Here is a 14,329-nt window from a genome sequence, read left to right on the forward strand (position 1 = left end):
ATTGTTGCGATAAGGGAAAATTCATATGTAATATATATGTTCTGTTTGCCTTTGGTACAACATCCACAATGGACTGACTATACGCAAGTTGAACTACTTGAAACAATAAAAGACAACAACAACAAATGAAACAAAACTAGATTTCAATTGAAGAAAAGCAAGATACTGATGGCTCATCTTTGGGTAGTTCGAGATCAAGGTTGCTGCTTAGCGTCCATGTAGCCAGCGTCGACAAGCACTTTCTCCCTCTTAGCCAGCTCAAGGTCTTCGTCCACCATCATCTTGACCAGCTTCTCGAATCCTACTTTGGGCTTCCACCCCAACATCTCCTTTGCCTTGCTTGCGTCTCCTTTGAGGTTGTCCACCTCTGTTGGCCTGAAGTACCTCTTGTCGATCTCGACGTGGTCTTTCCAGTTGAGCCCAACGTACTTGAAAGACACCTCCAGAAACTCCTCGACAGTGTGTGATTCCTCAGTTGCCACGACGTAGTCATCTGGTTTCTCCTGCTGCAGCATCAGCCACATTGCCTCGACGTAGTCTCCTGCGAAGCCCCAGTCTCTTGAAGCCTGTATATTTCCGAGGAAGAGCTTCGTCTGCAATCCGACCTTGATCCTTCCCAAAGCCCGAGTGATTTTCCGAGTAACGAAGTTCTCACCCCGGCGTGGTGATTCGTGGTTGAAGAGGATCCCGTTGCAGGCGTACAGACCATAGGCCTCTCGGTAGTTGACGGTGTACCAGTGAGCGGCGCATTTGGACGCTGCATAGGGAGATCTGGGATGAAACGGCGTGGTCTCGGACTGAGGAGGAGGAGTGGAGCCGAACATCTCGGAGGAGCCGGCCTGGTAGTACTTGATGGAGCGGCCGTTGTCGATGTTGTGAGATCTGACAGCCTCGAGGAGGCGGAGAGCTCCAGTAGCGACGACATCAGCAGTGTAGTCAGGGATCTCGAAGGAGACAGCAACGTGGGACTGAGCAGCAAGGTTGTAGACCTCGTCAGGCTTGATGACATCGAGCCAACGGCGGAGAGAGGAGGCATCAGAGAGATCAGCGTAGTGGAGCTTCATGCGAGCTTTGTTGGCATTGTGGGGGTCGACGTAGATATGGTTGAGTCGCTGAGTGTTGAAATTGGAGGAACGTCGGATAAGGCCGTGAACTTGGTAGCCTTTCTGGAGTAGGAACTCCGTGAGGTATGAACCATCCTGGCCGGTGATGCCGGTGACCAATGCGATCTTCATGGGGTGGGCATTAGCAGGAGGAGATCTGGACACATTGTCTTGGGACGCCATTAGGAGAGGAGGATGGATGGGAGAGTCAGATCGGATCAGAAGAAAAATGATTGGGCACGTCGCGCTTTGTATTTTGATTTCAAGCTCCCAATGGACTTTATAAGCCACGGACTTGGAGGGGGTAGTGAGAGAGTGAGGGTTACTTTAGTAACTTTAAAAAAGGTGAACCTCTCTGTATTCGTCGCTACGTAAAGGTGTACATGGTTTCGTTAATCGCCGGCAAGCGTTGACCAACCCTGCCATTAGTTTATGAACTCAAAACGCCACTGAACGCAAGCAACCGGCCCCTTAAGAGGCTATAATTATATATTTAAGCCCACTAAAATTTGGCCTGCACCTCAAAGCCCTTTTGTGGCCCAGCACACAGACTTCTATTAAATGCCCACTTAACTTTGTACTGCCGCACTTGAAAGGCCGCTTTATTTTTTGTTCGCGATTTCTACTTTAGTAAATACTCCAAATTAATAAGATTCAAATTTCAAAATTTAAAGGAATAAAGAAAAGAAAAACGTAACGTTAAAAAGGGAGTTTATTGTGAATAATTAAATGTGAGTGGGTAAAATAAATCGTCGAGAGAGTAATAATAAGTAAATTAAAAATATGATTAGGAATGGTGGGAGCCAATCAGCGCCTCCATTTATAGGTATATTAACCCATTAGAGTTATAAGAAAATAAAAATAAAAAGAGTAATTAAGAAAAAGAAAAAAAAAGGGTGTGCGCGACTGTTAGGGTTTTATTTGTTTTTTTTAGTTTTGGGGTTGGATTCAATTACTGTATCATCTTTCTCTCTCTCTCATTCCACACAACACAAATCGTATCGCCGACGTCTCTTCTTATTCCTCAAATAGGGAGAGGATTACTACTAATACTAGTCGTTTCGTTTCTGAGAGTGAATTGGTTTCTTATTGACTCTTTGACCCCAAAAGAAAAGAAAAGAAAAAGTAGTCTTTATTTGAAGTTTTAGGGAATAGTAATATGAAGAAAACAGGGAAGAAGAAATCATCAAGAGTGTCATGGGCATCAGATAGTTTGCTTTCTCAGGTATTTTTGGCCACTCCATTCCATTCGTCTCCCGATAGAGATCTTCCTTACTCCTTTTTATCTTTTAATCATCAGACCTCCCCCAAAGTCAAATTCAAGTTTAATTCGGACATTCACAATATCAGTCGTCACCAATCCTTTTTGATATTTTTTTTTAATTTGATTTGACTGATTTAATTATTCACTTGTTCTTTTTTTTTTGCTTAATTGAATCGATTATGATAAGTCATCCTCAAAGCAACATACCTTTTTTTAATGTTTTTTTGGTTGTAATCTTGAATTGTAATGTGATGTGGTCCAAAGTAGAACCACCCATGTAGTAAGTTTACCGTAGCAGAGAATGAATACGTTGAGAGGCTTAAACAACTGCAAGAAAGAGATGCCCCCAAAAAAAAAAAAGAACAACAAACAAACAAATGTGGATTTTAATAATTTTGAGAAAGTTTGTGATCCTGAAATAGTGAAACATCTAGGAGGAGGGTTGCCTTTTTTCATATCTTTTTAGTATATGAATTGAAAACGACGTTGTGGCTGCTGAGAGGAGACTTGCACTTACTGACTTAAACAAAAATGTGACAAACAGGTGAAGATGTTTCTAACTGATGATTGTCCCGCTGAAGTTGCATCATCCAATCTTCCACCTGGATTTGAAGCTTCTGACTACGCATCCAGGCGTACCTCTACCATTCCCCTCATCAAATGGATACCCCCACCCAAGGTCTTTTCTATTCCTATCCTAAACTATTTTTTTTGGTATCTTTCTTTCTTTTCTTAATATCTCAAAAAAACTCTGTTTCTTTCTTTATCCGACTCATCAGTTTATCATCGATGATGCTTTCCTTGGCGGGACTGGTGGTGACAGCACCGAAACTCCTTCCGAGAATTTGAGGATCGCTAAAGTCTTGGAAGCTTTCTATCCTCACCGCTCTGTCATCCCTGCTCGGTATATATTTTGTTTGTTTTTCTTTAATCTTAGACGACCTTTCTTTTGTGCCAATGCACTAGTAATTATCTCTTATCTCTCTCTCTAGTCCTTCCGTCTCACCGGCTGTAGAACAATCCCACTATGACGACAGCTATACTCCTATTATCCGTCTCACTCCCATTGAAGACGATCGTGCTGCTGCTTTACAATCTTCTTCTCACCATTTCGAGGCTCCTTCAGCTGTTTCTCTACTTGGACCTGAGTTGAGTCTCGCTGCTTCTGCCGCTTTGTCTGCCTTAACCAAGGAACAGGGCTGTCAGGTCGATGCTGCTTTACTTGTCAAGTTACTCAGTGACCCCAAAATCGTCGCCAACTTGTTGAATGACATGAATAGTAAACCACTTGAAACCGCAAATGGTGACAGTATGAACACTGACATCACCAATCCTAGACTTCACATACCTAGAAATGGTGTGCCACACAATGTACATGTTCCGGTTCAGTCCAGTGCTACGGTTCCTCCACTCCCCAAACCCACTCAGCCCATGTCGACTGCTCTATCAATGAAACCGACCCTAGTTCCATTGTCTTCTGGCATCGAACCATTGACAAGAGTTGAAGAAGAAGATTCTTACACAGCTGCTCCATTGAAACCAAGCCCAGTTGAAAATGTTCTAGTCTCGGAACAAAAGACCCAATCCCTTAACGTGTCCGCTTCCAGCACTCGGGATATCAATAGGATACCGGAATCAGCTCAGACTGAAACAGATCTTCAAATCCGTAATGGTAATATAAACCGGGGTGATCAGGTTTCTGCAAAGCCTGTGAAAAACCTAGACTACTTCAAGAACCTCATTAGGGAACATGGGGGAGTCAGTCCGGCAACAAATCAAAATAACAATTACAAAGGTAGAGTTGATGATATGAAAGTCGTAAAGGTTAAGATTCAGAAACAGTGCATGTTTTTTAACAGAGCCAAAGGGTGTAGGCTCGGCGAGAGTTGCTTGTATCTTCACGACCGCTCTAAAAGGTTGTGGGCTGATGTTGCTCCTCGTTTTCCCAAAGCTAAGAGACTTAAGTATAGATCGTAAACATGCTACGATATCACTCAAACTTAACCCAAATCATGTTTGAAATATTGGTAAATAGCTTCATCCAAATTCTGATAAACTAGTTTCTCAAAGTTAGTCATCATGTCCTTTGTTTTTTTGGTTTACCCTTTGCAGTTACATTTCTTTTGGCCATCTATATCTACAGAAGGCCAATACTTTATTAACTTCGACAAAGAATTTTGGAAAGTTGAGCAATTTTGTAGCCGTCCTATTTTATAAAGCACACGGATCCATTATATTATTAGTTGATGATATCACTTGAGATTAGTCCACTTTTTCTACCATTAATTTATATATGTAATATAACTTTATAATCTGTGGATTAACACATTAAGAGAGTTCATCCAAATGAAAAGAAATTAGAATCAATGAAACATAACCACATTAGTCTCTATTTTGTTAATTAATCTAGTGAAAACAAGACTTAAGGTTTCATAAAAACCATTTTTATGCCAAGATTATATTTGGTGACAATCAATTATATGAAGAGGGAAACAATGGGCAAATCAGTAGAAAAAGCTCACATATAAGAGACCACCCGACATGAGAACCCCACACCTCCTCTCAACTAAAACTCACAATTTCTTGTCTGTTCTATTTTAATAAATAGTTATACACCAATAAATATGATTTGTGATTGGTGTTACCAAATACATAGATGATTAAAGACTTCGAGTTTATCCAAAAGTACATGTTGTGTATAATGCATAACGATTAACTGAAACGGTTACTTAAGTTTTTGTTTTCACGCGATATAAATGAATGATTAGAATTTTGGATGGTAGTTAATTAGATAGTATATAGTTTGATCAAGTCATGAATATCAATTGCTAAGAACAGTTGATCGTTGCTATGTCAATTACGTCACCACCTATACGATGCGAATATTAATATCACGATGAAATCATACTTATAGGGAGCCAAGTGTCCGAAGTCTGTGCGATATAGAAGACGTTTACTTATATAAATTATATGGTTTTGCAAAATAATCTGAAATTTTATAGTGAAATGGAAAATCTCTTGTCGTGTTTTTGTGGTGGTGGTGGTGACATATATACCACCTCCAAGATTTGTTTAACATCATATAATGAAAAAATAGAAATCTGAAAACATTGTTGTTTTTGTGACTAGGGCTTATCCGATCCGGCCGTGACATCATCATGGATAAAGTCCACTTTCAAGGTAGGTCGTAGGTGATGTGTCGTGTATACACATATGATCATGCGCGTTTACTTGGGTGTGAAGTAGAATATATAGTTACAAAGACCAAATACTCAAATGAATAAGAATAGCATCTATATGTTCGAATAGTAGTAACTATAGAATATCAAAACTTTGACAATTTTGGTCGTGTGTTGAGAGAACTATGTGTGGCCAGTGACCCTCTCTATTTGGTGGAGAAAGGGTCCAAGCGTGTCGAGAGCGACAATTTGTTGATGTTATAGGGATATATGTATATAGAATTGCAAAAGGACAGCATTATGGTGGAGGCGTCCAATCATAATATACAAAAAAAGAAATGATAGAGAGATGCGATGTAGTTCTGCTGTATGATCTGTCTTTTGTTTATAGCTTCTGCCCTACAATTTGTATATGTAACGCCTTTGGTTTTAGAATCATCCGAGAAAATGAGGTTAAATAAACAAAAGTACTTACGTAACGTGAACTCTACAACTCTCAAAGGACATCATGCAATATGAATACATGAGAGAACTAATCTAGGACGAAAATATATGACGATATACACAAGTAGCTAGGCACATATATAGCCATGCTCTCTTCTTCAAGGATTAATGGAGGAAATAAGTGATCGAAAGAATTGCTCATCACAAGGGATGGTTAGTCCATTGTCTTGGAAGAACCCAAACTCTTCCTCAGACTGTTGCAGCAACATCTGTTTCATGAACATCAAATATATATATAAGCATCAAACATTTATACACATGGGATGCAATCAATTAATGAGAAGAAGATCCATGCAGGTTATATATATATTAGACCTGGAAGATGGGGTGCGTGAGGAAGGAGATGGGGATGACGTGTCGGGATCTGGAATGACCAACGTATACGACGAAGTGACCTTTGGGGACGCCGCTAAAGCTAACGTCAACGTCACTCTTCTTCCCCAAACTCGAACATCTCTTCAACATCTTCTTCAGAGCCTTTCCACTTCCCCTTTCTACTCCCATCTATGGCAAAGATCCTTTTTCTTTGGGTCTCTGTGTTTTCGCTTCTCCTCCGTTTGACTATATAGATAACGAGATAGAGGTGGTGGTGACTCGTATTTATACGCACATATATGATGAGGAATATATAAAATATATATTTTCACATGTTATTCATAGAGAATTAAACTGTGTGTTAACATAATGTTTCAACGTTATGGGACTCACCATGTACAACACTTTTCCATTATAGACATGTATAGTTTAGATATATATGTTCTATGTCATTCTAAAAGACATTAAAAACTAATACCACTATACAATCTTGGGATATGTGTGACAATTTAAACTATGAGTTCCCCATATTTGTATAGATTAAGATCATGTAACTTCACAGTGCATGGTGAGTGAAGAAGTTACATCTACCACAAAGTATAGATATAAAAAAATATATATATATATGTCAGGGATTTTCAGATTGACGAAGAGAACATGGGCGACGACGGCTCTTCATGTTCTGTGGATGAAAGAAATGGAGCAATGATGTATTACAGACAAAACCCCATTAACGGAAATATAACAGAAAGCCCATACAGTCTCGTGCAGCCGCCAATCATTACCGTCCTCTCGGTCCGACCAAACCCAATTGGTTTTGAGATTCTCTCATAGAGAAGCTGATGATGTCCCAACCAATTCCATCAAGCCTAAAACCCTAAACCCTGGAGCAAGCCAAACCATAATGCAATTTAACAAGCACAGAATGTATATTAACATATTTATAGAGTCTTCCAAGGACCAATATTTTTTTTTTTTGCCTTTTGGATATCAACAAACATGGCAGTTGTATCAAATGAGGATTTCTTGATGTTACATGTGGAAGAAAGAAAAAGTAGCAATCTTCATCTATAAGCCATCATATAGAGCTCAGGGCCATCATTTTGCACTGCTCATTCATGGCCAGTAGCTGTGCCTCTTTCTTGTCCACAAGAGCCGTCAGTCTTACATTCTCTTCCATTAGTTTCTGAACTTCTGCTTCTTTCTGTACTTTCTCGCTTTCCAACTGCGTTGTCTTGGCAACAAGCCTGTTTCATCATCATTGACAGCCATGAACTCAAAATCACAATAGGGAAGGAAATATATATGTCACTATTTGATACACAAACAAGTATGAAGTTTTTGAGACTAGTCGTTATCAAACACCTAAGAATAGAGTAAAACATCATCAGAATCCCACGATGATAAATCTCGTCTGTGATGGTTATCAACTACCAAAGACAAGTTCTAGAGCCTACACAATGACTAGGCAAATTAATGGAATGATGATAAAATTTGCAAATTATAAAGCCTAAGCAATGAGTTGATGGAAAGCCAAGAAAGAAGTAGAAGACATGCTCACCGTTCAAAAAGTCTCTCGATTGTTTGGAACTGCTTCTCAGATGAGACGAGTGTTTCTCTGACGCTGATGAGACTTGTAACATAGGATTTGAGGGACTCAAAGTCTCTCCTGACACGACTGAGTTCCTGCTCATTTTCGGTAGCTCTAAGCTTCTGCCTAGACGTCTCTTCGACCAAATCATCAACCCTCTGGCGCATCTCACAGAGAATACTACTGGTCCCAAGAGCAAACTTTTCCATGTCCGCCAACATGGTTGACATGTTGTCGATTTGGCCAACTTTTCTTTGAATTTCTTCTTGACTTAATATAAGTTTGGCTTTCTCAATTGCGGCTTGTGATTCGGCGACTATAGCACGCCTAGCCAGAGACTCCATGACGCCTGTAACGGTCTCTACATGGTTGAGCATCTCAGTGACAAAAGTGGCATCATGTCCATCGGTGGATCCTCGGAGGTGGTCAGTTCCGAGAGATAGACAGGCCAAATCAGCAGCAGCCACAGTAGTTGCCTTCGATTTCAGGTAGGACAATAACGCTGTAGCAGTTTTAACACGACTCCAGAGAATATCAATCTCTTCCTCTTTGGGAAGGAGAGCAGAGTCCTCAACAGTAAGGAAATTGCCTTGGAGAACACTGACGGTGGAGGAGGGGCTCCTCCTATCCATAGCTGGCATCAAGATGTGATGATCCTCAGTCATCTTCGATTCTAAGCTTGAGGTAGAAAACAGTTCCTTTGCAGCCATACTTGATCCCAAAAGAAACTGAAATCGGTAAGAAACATACAAATGAGAATGCATTCAAGTTGAACATCCAGCAAGTTTAGGAATGGGGAAATTGACTTCCAAAAAGTCAAAATCAAGAAACCCTTCAAGAACCGATTTGACTCGAAACATTTCAACAACGATCAATCGCAACACACAACCCAAACAACATTTTTTAAAAAATAAACGTAATCCTTATAACAAAACTGTGACTAGGAAAAATGAAATGACAAACCTAGATGGACTTTCCCAGTGATTTCGGGAGGCACCGGCCTATCAATCGAGGGAGAGGAGACGAAGGCGGGTCGGGTTGACTCGGTTCTGAAAAGCGGGTCTCGTTGGCTTTATGGATTAAGAGAAAAACAACACGCGTCTCTTATTAATTTGTCCCTTTCAGAGAGAGAGAGAGATTCACAAAGTTTCCTCCCTAATCAGTTTTCCTTTATCTGACGGCAACAAACATTCCTAACTCCGCTTTTGTTCGAACTTGGGCTTTTATTGGGCCTTTACTTGTGTCGGCCCACTATTTTAACTTACTCCTCTCAGATCGATTGCTTACCGAATTTAATCTTGTGGAAGAATCAATCAGACAGAAACAGTCTGCTGAGACTTGAGATTTATCTATCTTTAGGGGTACTTGTTAGAATACAAGACAAACAAAGTAGTAATCGTAATAAGTTACCGGCTTCACCAACACCACTGTCTCAACCAATGCCTAACTGAGGAAGACTAGACTCCTTTACATGGCACATTACAGTCAATGTCACTCCTATTTCCTTATGGAGTAAGCTGGCAACTTTGATAAGTCAGGGATTACAAAAGCAAGTTCTGAAGAGCCTGTCACAAACATTGGACTTCCCGGAGCCCATTTTATAACTGGGGGCTCACTGCCTATACCCATCCAACTATGTACCTACACACATACAATGATCCAGTCAGCACACATAAAACATACAAAATGCAACAAACTTTCCATGGAACGACAAACTACAGCTACTTTGCTAGTCCACCGACCTGTTTTCCGCTCCTTACACCCCATGCATGGGTACTACCATCGCCTGAACCTACCATACGGATGGATGACGAAAATCATCAATAAGGGTTTTTTTTAAATGTGACTGTGAGGACGTGTGTGAGTGCAATTATGCATCATCCAAATCAGATATAACTCAGATGTTACCTGAAACAACAAACATCCCTTCAGGACTGAAGGTTGCATCCAATGTAGATTCTTCAGCTACTGGTTTCACATTATAAGTGGATAGCTGTAACGTAATTGACCGGAAAAAAAAAAGAGAGTCACGTAACCTGTTTATGTATGTTTTTGTCATGTTTCTGAAAATGAAAAAAAAAAAAGGCATACGAGGGTTCCACGAAACGAGTCAAGCACATGAATATAGCCATCCATGGTTGTGAGCAGTATGAGCCTTCCATCATTACTAAATTTGACAACATTTGCCTCAGAAAAATCACCTCCAACGGAAAATATTTCAAAAGGACCCTGTGCAAGAGAATTTAGAAGAAGGTGAATGTATAATAAGGAAAGTGAATATAGGTGGTCCATCAAGCTGCAAAAGAAGAGAAGGATTATTGGTAGCATAATAACAAACCTTTTCGTACATACGGGCATCAAACATTCTTATGTAGCCACCAAAGGCAATTGCAAAAACTAACCCTTGATCATCATAAGCTGCAGCAGGCCTTCCCTGGACTCGTAAGAGACCCTATGTTTAAACCAAATGTTCAATCGGATAAGGTGGTGACTGATGTAAGAACTCCAAAAGCACCTAGGCTAAGAGAAAAAAAGGTAATGTACCTGACATTTCTCGACCCTTTGATCCCAAAGCAAGACAGTTCGGTCAAGAGAACCGGATATGAAGGACTCCCCACCAGAGCACAAGCTAAGCGAAACAACTCTGCGGTATAAAATATAGGGATTAATCACGGATCCGGTAATGAAATAAAAAAATGAAAAAAGTAGCAGAAGAAGAGAAAGAAACCTGTCATGATGTCCTTTGAAGTAACGCAAGTACTTGTTATCGTGCAAAGAGAGAAGCCTCAGAGAGTCTAAACAGATATGGAAGTTAGTAAAAGAAAATGAGAGAAAGAGGAAATGGAAAGCAATGCACATGAATAGGGGCTCACCGTCCCATCCGTTTCTGGAAGAGTAGATGACAGTTGTGGGATGGGAAGTGAAGCAAACAAGATCAACACCGTACTTTTTGCTATTGATAGTCTTGAGACATCTGAAACAAGAAAACGAAACACTGAAAAACAAAGTTGTGATTGTTCAAGAGAGAAAAGTGTCCCAAGGCAAAGTATTGGAGTTGAAAGATCTCACGTAGCGGATGCAACATCATAGAGACGAATTGAGTCATCGTCGCTAGCAGTGACCATATAAGTAGAAGTTTTGTTAAAGTCAATGGAGCTGATCCTGCAATTCTGATTACCAAACAAACAAAAAGCTTTCTTCTTGAAAAACCTTCAATGGCACAAAATCGGAGAGAAGGGGTAAGTAAGGAGAAATTACATAGTCTCTGAAAACGGCACCAGGTTCCATGCTCTGTATAATTTCTTCGCTGAGTTCCAGTGAAACTCGCTCCTCTCTCTCTGCAATTGAAAATCAATTACATGTTAAACCACCGAAAAAGAAGATAACCCCATGACACCAAACCGATTGCACTCACCAACCATGGCTCCGACGCGAAGACCAATACCGCCGGTGATCTGTAGAAGCCCTAAGCCTTGCTCGACGTCTCCCACCGCCTGCCTAAACGCCTACTACTGATTGGGCCAAACTTTTTGAGTATGGGCTCTCTTAAGTGTTAACATATAGGCCCATATGATGCATGCGCTTTCCATACTGTGGTTTGCTTTTGATCGATAGATCGTTGACTTTAAACGTATCAACCGGGAACCGAACCGGCTACAAATAGTCGTTTTATTTCCAAAGGTCCAAACTTCCTTTTTTTTTTTTTTTGAAAAAAGGTTTTCTATTAAAATGCATAAGGAAAGAAAAGATACAAAAGCCCAGCCCGGCTCTAGTTTAAAGTTAAAGGCCTTAGCCAAAATAAATGAACAAAAGCCCAATGAGCAAAGATAGAACACATCAATTAGATCTTACGGTTGAACCAAAATAGGAACGAAGTCGATGGAATAGTGAAGCGTCGGCCACAGAAAGTCAAGGATTGGAGATCCATTGTTGGAACATCAAAGAAGCCATGGAAGGATTTGAGTCTCTGAAGGTAGAAATCTTGTTTCGGATGATTGAGTCTATAAGACGCCTTATAGAATCTGTAGTTTTGAAACTTTGCCGATGAAGTCGATTGTTCCTCTCTCCCCAAAGCAAGTAAAGAGAGCACTGCCAAGCTAAAAGAGTGAGACGTTTCTTTCCTTTTGGTCCTTGTAAGAGTTGCATCTGGGTGAGGGTTGAATCCCAAGAGTGAAGAGGCTGAAACCCAGTTCTTAGAGCCACAGGTGCCCATGTTAAGAATCTGAGATTTGTGTTACGATGGTGAAAAACAGAGTATGAATGTAATAAAACCTTTATTGACTTGATTGTATTACAAACTGAATTGTGTTGTGTTACAGAAACAAAGACACATTCTCTATTTATAACAAGTGAACAATTGTGTCTATCTAAGGAAGAGACACAACTCTTAATCTAAAAGACACAACTGTTTAGAACAAGACAACTTGTGTCTCTTGAACAAGTAACTAACTTATGTGACGAGATGTGATTATACTCCAACACTCCCCCTTAATCATATCTCGGCTTTACTCCAAGCTTCCTTCTAAGCTCTTCGAACCTTGAGACGCTTAAGGCCTTGGTGAGTATATCGGCGAGTTGATCTTCTCCTTTGCAATACTCAAGTTGAATGAGTCCTTTCTGCTCAGCTTCTCGTACGAAATGGTACTTAATCTCTATGTGCTTCGTTCTTCTATGCTGCACCGGATTCTTTCCAATTGCTATTGCCGACTTGTTGTCACAGTAGATGGGAGTCCCTTCTTCAAACTGTAACCCAAAATCCTCCAAGATTCTTTGTAACCATATCGCTTGGTTTGTTGCTGCACATACAGCAATGTACTCTGCCTCCGCAGTTGATTGTGCCACCGTTTGCTGCTTACATGATTGCCAACAAAACATAGCAGATCCTAGAGTAAAAACATAACCTGTGGTGCTTTTCTTGTCTTCAGGAGAACCACCCCAATCGCTATCCGAGTAAGCTATTAACCTTGGTACCTTTGCACTTGTGAATAACACTCCAAAGCTTGCCGTTCCTTTGATGTATCTTAGTACCCTTTTAGCTTCTTGATAGTGCTTCATACGTGGTGATGACATGTATCTTGATAGATAGAAGCTTGCATACATCACATCAGGTCTTGATGCACACAAATACAACAGCCCTCCAACCATGCTTCTATACTTCGTTGGATCTCCATATTCTTTGCCATCTTCTTCTTTTTTTCCCTGTGGTGTAAGTGGAGTACTTACACTCTTGCTTTCTTTCATCCCAAACTTATCAATAAGTTTGTTAGCATATTTTTCTTGTGAAAGAAAAATGCCACGTTCATCTTGGTTTACTTCCATTCCAAGAAAGTAGTTTAGCAAACCAAGATCCGTCATCTCGAACTCGTTCTTCATGTTCTCCTTGAATGTGTTGATAAGCTGAACATTGTTTCCGGTGATGATAATATCATCAACGTATAAGCTAACGATCAACACGTTTCCTCCTTGCTTCTTAACATACAATGCCGCATCATTCATACTTCTATCAAAATCATTTTGAATAAAGTAAGAATCTATTCTTCCATACCATGCTCGTGGGGCTTGCTTAAGACCATACAAGGCTTTGTGTAACCTTAACACCTTCTCTTCTTTTCCTTTAATCACAAACCCAGGTGGTTGTGTGACATAAACTTCTTCTTCAAGCTCTCCGTTTAAAAACGCCGACTTGACGTCCATTTGGTAGAGTCTCCACTCCATTTGAGCCGCATATGCAAGCAAAGCTCGTATTGTATCATATCTTGAAACAGGGGCGAATGTCTCAAGATAATCAACTCCATATTCTTGAGAAAACCCTCTCGCAACCAGTCTTGCCTTGTGTTTGATGTGATTTCCGTTCGCATCCGTTTTGATCTTATAGATCCACTTCACGCTTATCACATTCTTTTTCTCCGGCTTGTCAACTAGTTCCCAAGTTCTGTTTTTCTCGATCGTTTCTATCTCCTCTCTCATAGCCTTTCTCCATTCTTCATTATCACAAGCTTCATCATAGGTTCGTGGTTCTTCATGTGCAAGGAGACAAACTTCTATGACTTGAGCTGCTTCTTCCACCTCCATACATTCTGCATTTTGCAAGATTTCTTTCATAGACTTGTATCTCTTTGGAGGTGTTTCTGAATTTTCTCCTTCTTCATTGACTTGAGACCAATCAGAGCCGTGAATCCTCTCTGGTTGATTTCTTGGCTCATCATTATTGACTTGAGACAAAACAGGGCTGTCGTTTCTCTCTCTTAGATTTCTTGGCTCTTGTACGTCATTAGTAGATAAGACAATGATCTTATCAACTTCTTCTTGTCTATCCCAACTCCACTTCTTATTTTCATCAAACTCCACATCTCTTGATACTTCAATCTTCTCT

The 14,329-nt window shown here is 40.3% G+C and overlaps 5 protein-coding genes across 6 annotated transcripts; 1 reads left to right on the top strand and 4 right to left on the bottom strand.

Moving 5' to 3' along the window:
* Nucleotides 1-10: 10 nt before the first annotated feature.
* LOC17876593 (GDP-mannose 4,6 dehydratase 1) lies at nucleotides 11-1,672 on the bottom strand. The gene has a single exon (XM_006282309.2). It carries the CDS (start codon nucleotides 1,284-1,286, stop codon nucleotides 195-197), a length of 1,092 nt encoding a protein of 363 aa, XP_006282371.1. The 5' UTR covers nucleotides 1,287-1,672; the 3' UTR covers nucleotides 11-194.
* A 414-nt stretch (nucleotides 1,673-2,086) lies between these two features.
* Nucleotides 2,087-4,469, top strand: LOC17875713 (zinc finger CCCH domain-containing protein 68). Its single transcript, XM_006279560.2, has 4 exons — nucleotides 2,087-2,328; nucleotides 2,912-3,046; nucleotides 3,147-3,271; nucleotides 3,360-4,469. The coding sequence occupies exons 1-4, from the start codon at nucleotides 2,263-2,265 to the stop codon at nucleotides 4,342-4,344; spliced, it is 1,311 nt and encodes a 436-aa protein (XP_006279622.1). The 5' UTR covers nucleotides 2,087-2,262; the 3' UTR covers nucleotides 4,345-4,469.
* Nucleotides 4,470-5,979: 1,510 nt separating this feature from the next.
* On the bottom strand, nucleotides 5,980-6,571 carry LOC17876709 (auxin-responsive protein SAUR50). Its single transcript, XM_006282063.2, has 2 exons — nucleotides 6,366-6,571; nucleotides 5,980-6,259 (listed from the first exon to the last, which is right to left on the bottom strand). The coding sequence occupies exons 1-2, from the start codon at nucleotides 6,552-6,554 to the stop codon at nucleotides 6,149-6,151; spliced, it is 300 nt and encodes a 99-aa protein (XP_006282125.1). The 5' UTR covers nucleotides 6,555-6,571; the 3' UTR covers nucleotides 5,980-6,148.
* Nucleotides 6,572-7,256: 685 nt separating this feature from the next.
* On the bottom strand, nucleotides 7,257-9,160 carry LOC17875340. Of its 2 annotated transcripts, XM_023782606.1 has the most exons (3): nucleotides 8,920-9,160; nucleotides 7,927-8,684; nucleotides 7,257-7,612 (listed from the first exon to the last, which is right to left on the bottom strand). In XM_023782606.1, the coding sequence occupies exons 2-3, from the start codon at nucleotides 8,664-8,666 to the stop codon at nucleotides 7,444-7,446; spliced, it is 909 nt and encodes a 302-aa protein (XP_023638374.1). In that variant the 5' UTR covers nucleotides 8,667-8,684; nucleotides 8,920-9,160; the 3' UTR covers nucleotides 7,257-7,443. The 2 variants fall into 2 exon arrangements, with proteins under 2 accessions (XP_023638374.1, XP_006281944.2); XM_006281882.2 differs by lacking the exon at nucleotides 8,920-9,160 and having other exon boundaries at nucleotides 7,927-8,891.
* A 109-nt stretch (nucleotides 9,161-9,269) lies between these two features.
* LOC17876744 (protein ANTHESIS POMOTING FACTOR 1) lies at nucleotides 9,270-11,480 on the bottom strand. The gene is made up of 11 exons (XM_023782594.1): nucleotides 11,372-11,480; nucleotides 11,215-11,294; nucleotides 11,026-11,126; nucleotides 10,830-10,930; nucleotides 10,685-10,751; nucleotides 10,501-10,600; nucleotides 10,295-10,408; nucleotides 10,048-10,185; nucleotides 9,865-9,949; nucleotides 9,699-9,748; nucleotides 9,270-9,597 (listed from the first exon to the last, which is right to left on the bottom strand). The coding sequence occupies exons 1-11, from the start codon at nucleotides 11,376-11,378 to the stop codon at nucleotides 9,454-9,456; spliced, it is 987 nt and encodes a 328-aa protein (XP_023638362.1). The 5' UTR covers nucleotides 11,379-11,480; the 3' UTR covers nucleotides 9,270-9,453.
* Between the last annotated feature and the right edge of the window lie 2,849 nt (nucleotides 11,481-14,329).

Source organism: Capsella rubella, unplaced genomic scaffold (genome assembly GCF_000375325.1).
Source record: "Capsella rubella cultivar Monte Gargano unplaced genomic scaffold, Caprub1_0 scaffold_8, whole genome shotgun sequence".
Lineage (NCBI taxonomy): Eukaryota > Viridiplantae > Streptophyta > Magnoliopsida > Brassicales > Brassicaceae > Capsella > Capsella rubella.

Bases quoted from the DNA above. Each gene is read 5' to 3' on its own strand.
- LOC17876593 (XM_006282309.2), bottom strand. From the start codon at position 1,286: ATGGCGTCCCAAGACAATGTGTCCAGATCTCCTCCTGCTAATGCCCAC.
- LOC17875713 (XM_006279560.2), top strand. From the start codon at position 2,263: ATGAAGAAAACAGGGAAGAAGAAATCATCAAGAGTGTCATGGGCATCA. The intron at 2,329-2,911 runs GTATTTTTGGCC...TGTGACAAACAG, and splicing joins CAGATAGTTTGCTTTCTCAG to GTGAAGATGTTTCTAACTGA. The intron at 3,272-3,359 runs GTATATATTTTG...CTCTCTCTCTAG, and splicing joins CGCTCTGTCATCCCTGCTCG to TCCTTCCGTCTCACCGGCTG.
- LOC17876709 (XM_006282063.2), bottom strand. From the start codon at position 6,554: ATGGGAGTAGAAAGGGGAAGTGGAAAGGCTCTGAAGAAGATGTTGAAG. The intron at 6,260-6,365 runs GTCTAATATATA...TTCATGAAACAG, and splicing joins TCACGCACCCCATCTTCCAG to ATGTTGCTGCAACAGTCTGA.
- LOC17875340 (XM_006281882.2), bottom strand. From the start codon at position 8,720: ATGCATTCTCATTTGTATGTTTCTTACCGATTTCAGTTTCTTTTGGGA. The intron at 7,613-7,926 runs GTGAGCATGTCT...ATGATGAAACAG, and splicing joins ATCGAGAGACTTTTTGAACG to GCTTGTTGCCAAGACAACGC.
- LOC17876744 (XM_023782594.1), bottom strand. The intron at 11,127-11,214 runs GTAATTTCTCCT...TTTGGTAATCAG, and splicing joins GTGCCGTTTTCAGAGACTAT to AATTGCAGGATCAGCTCCAT. The intron at 10,931-11,025 runs GTGAGATCTTTC...TTCTTGTTTCAG, and splicing joins TATGATGTTGCATCCGCTAC to ATGTCTCAAGACTATCAATA.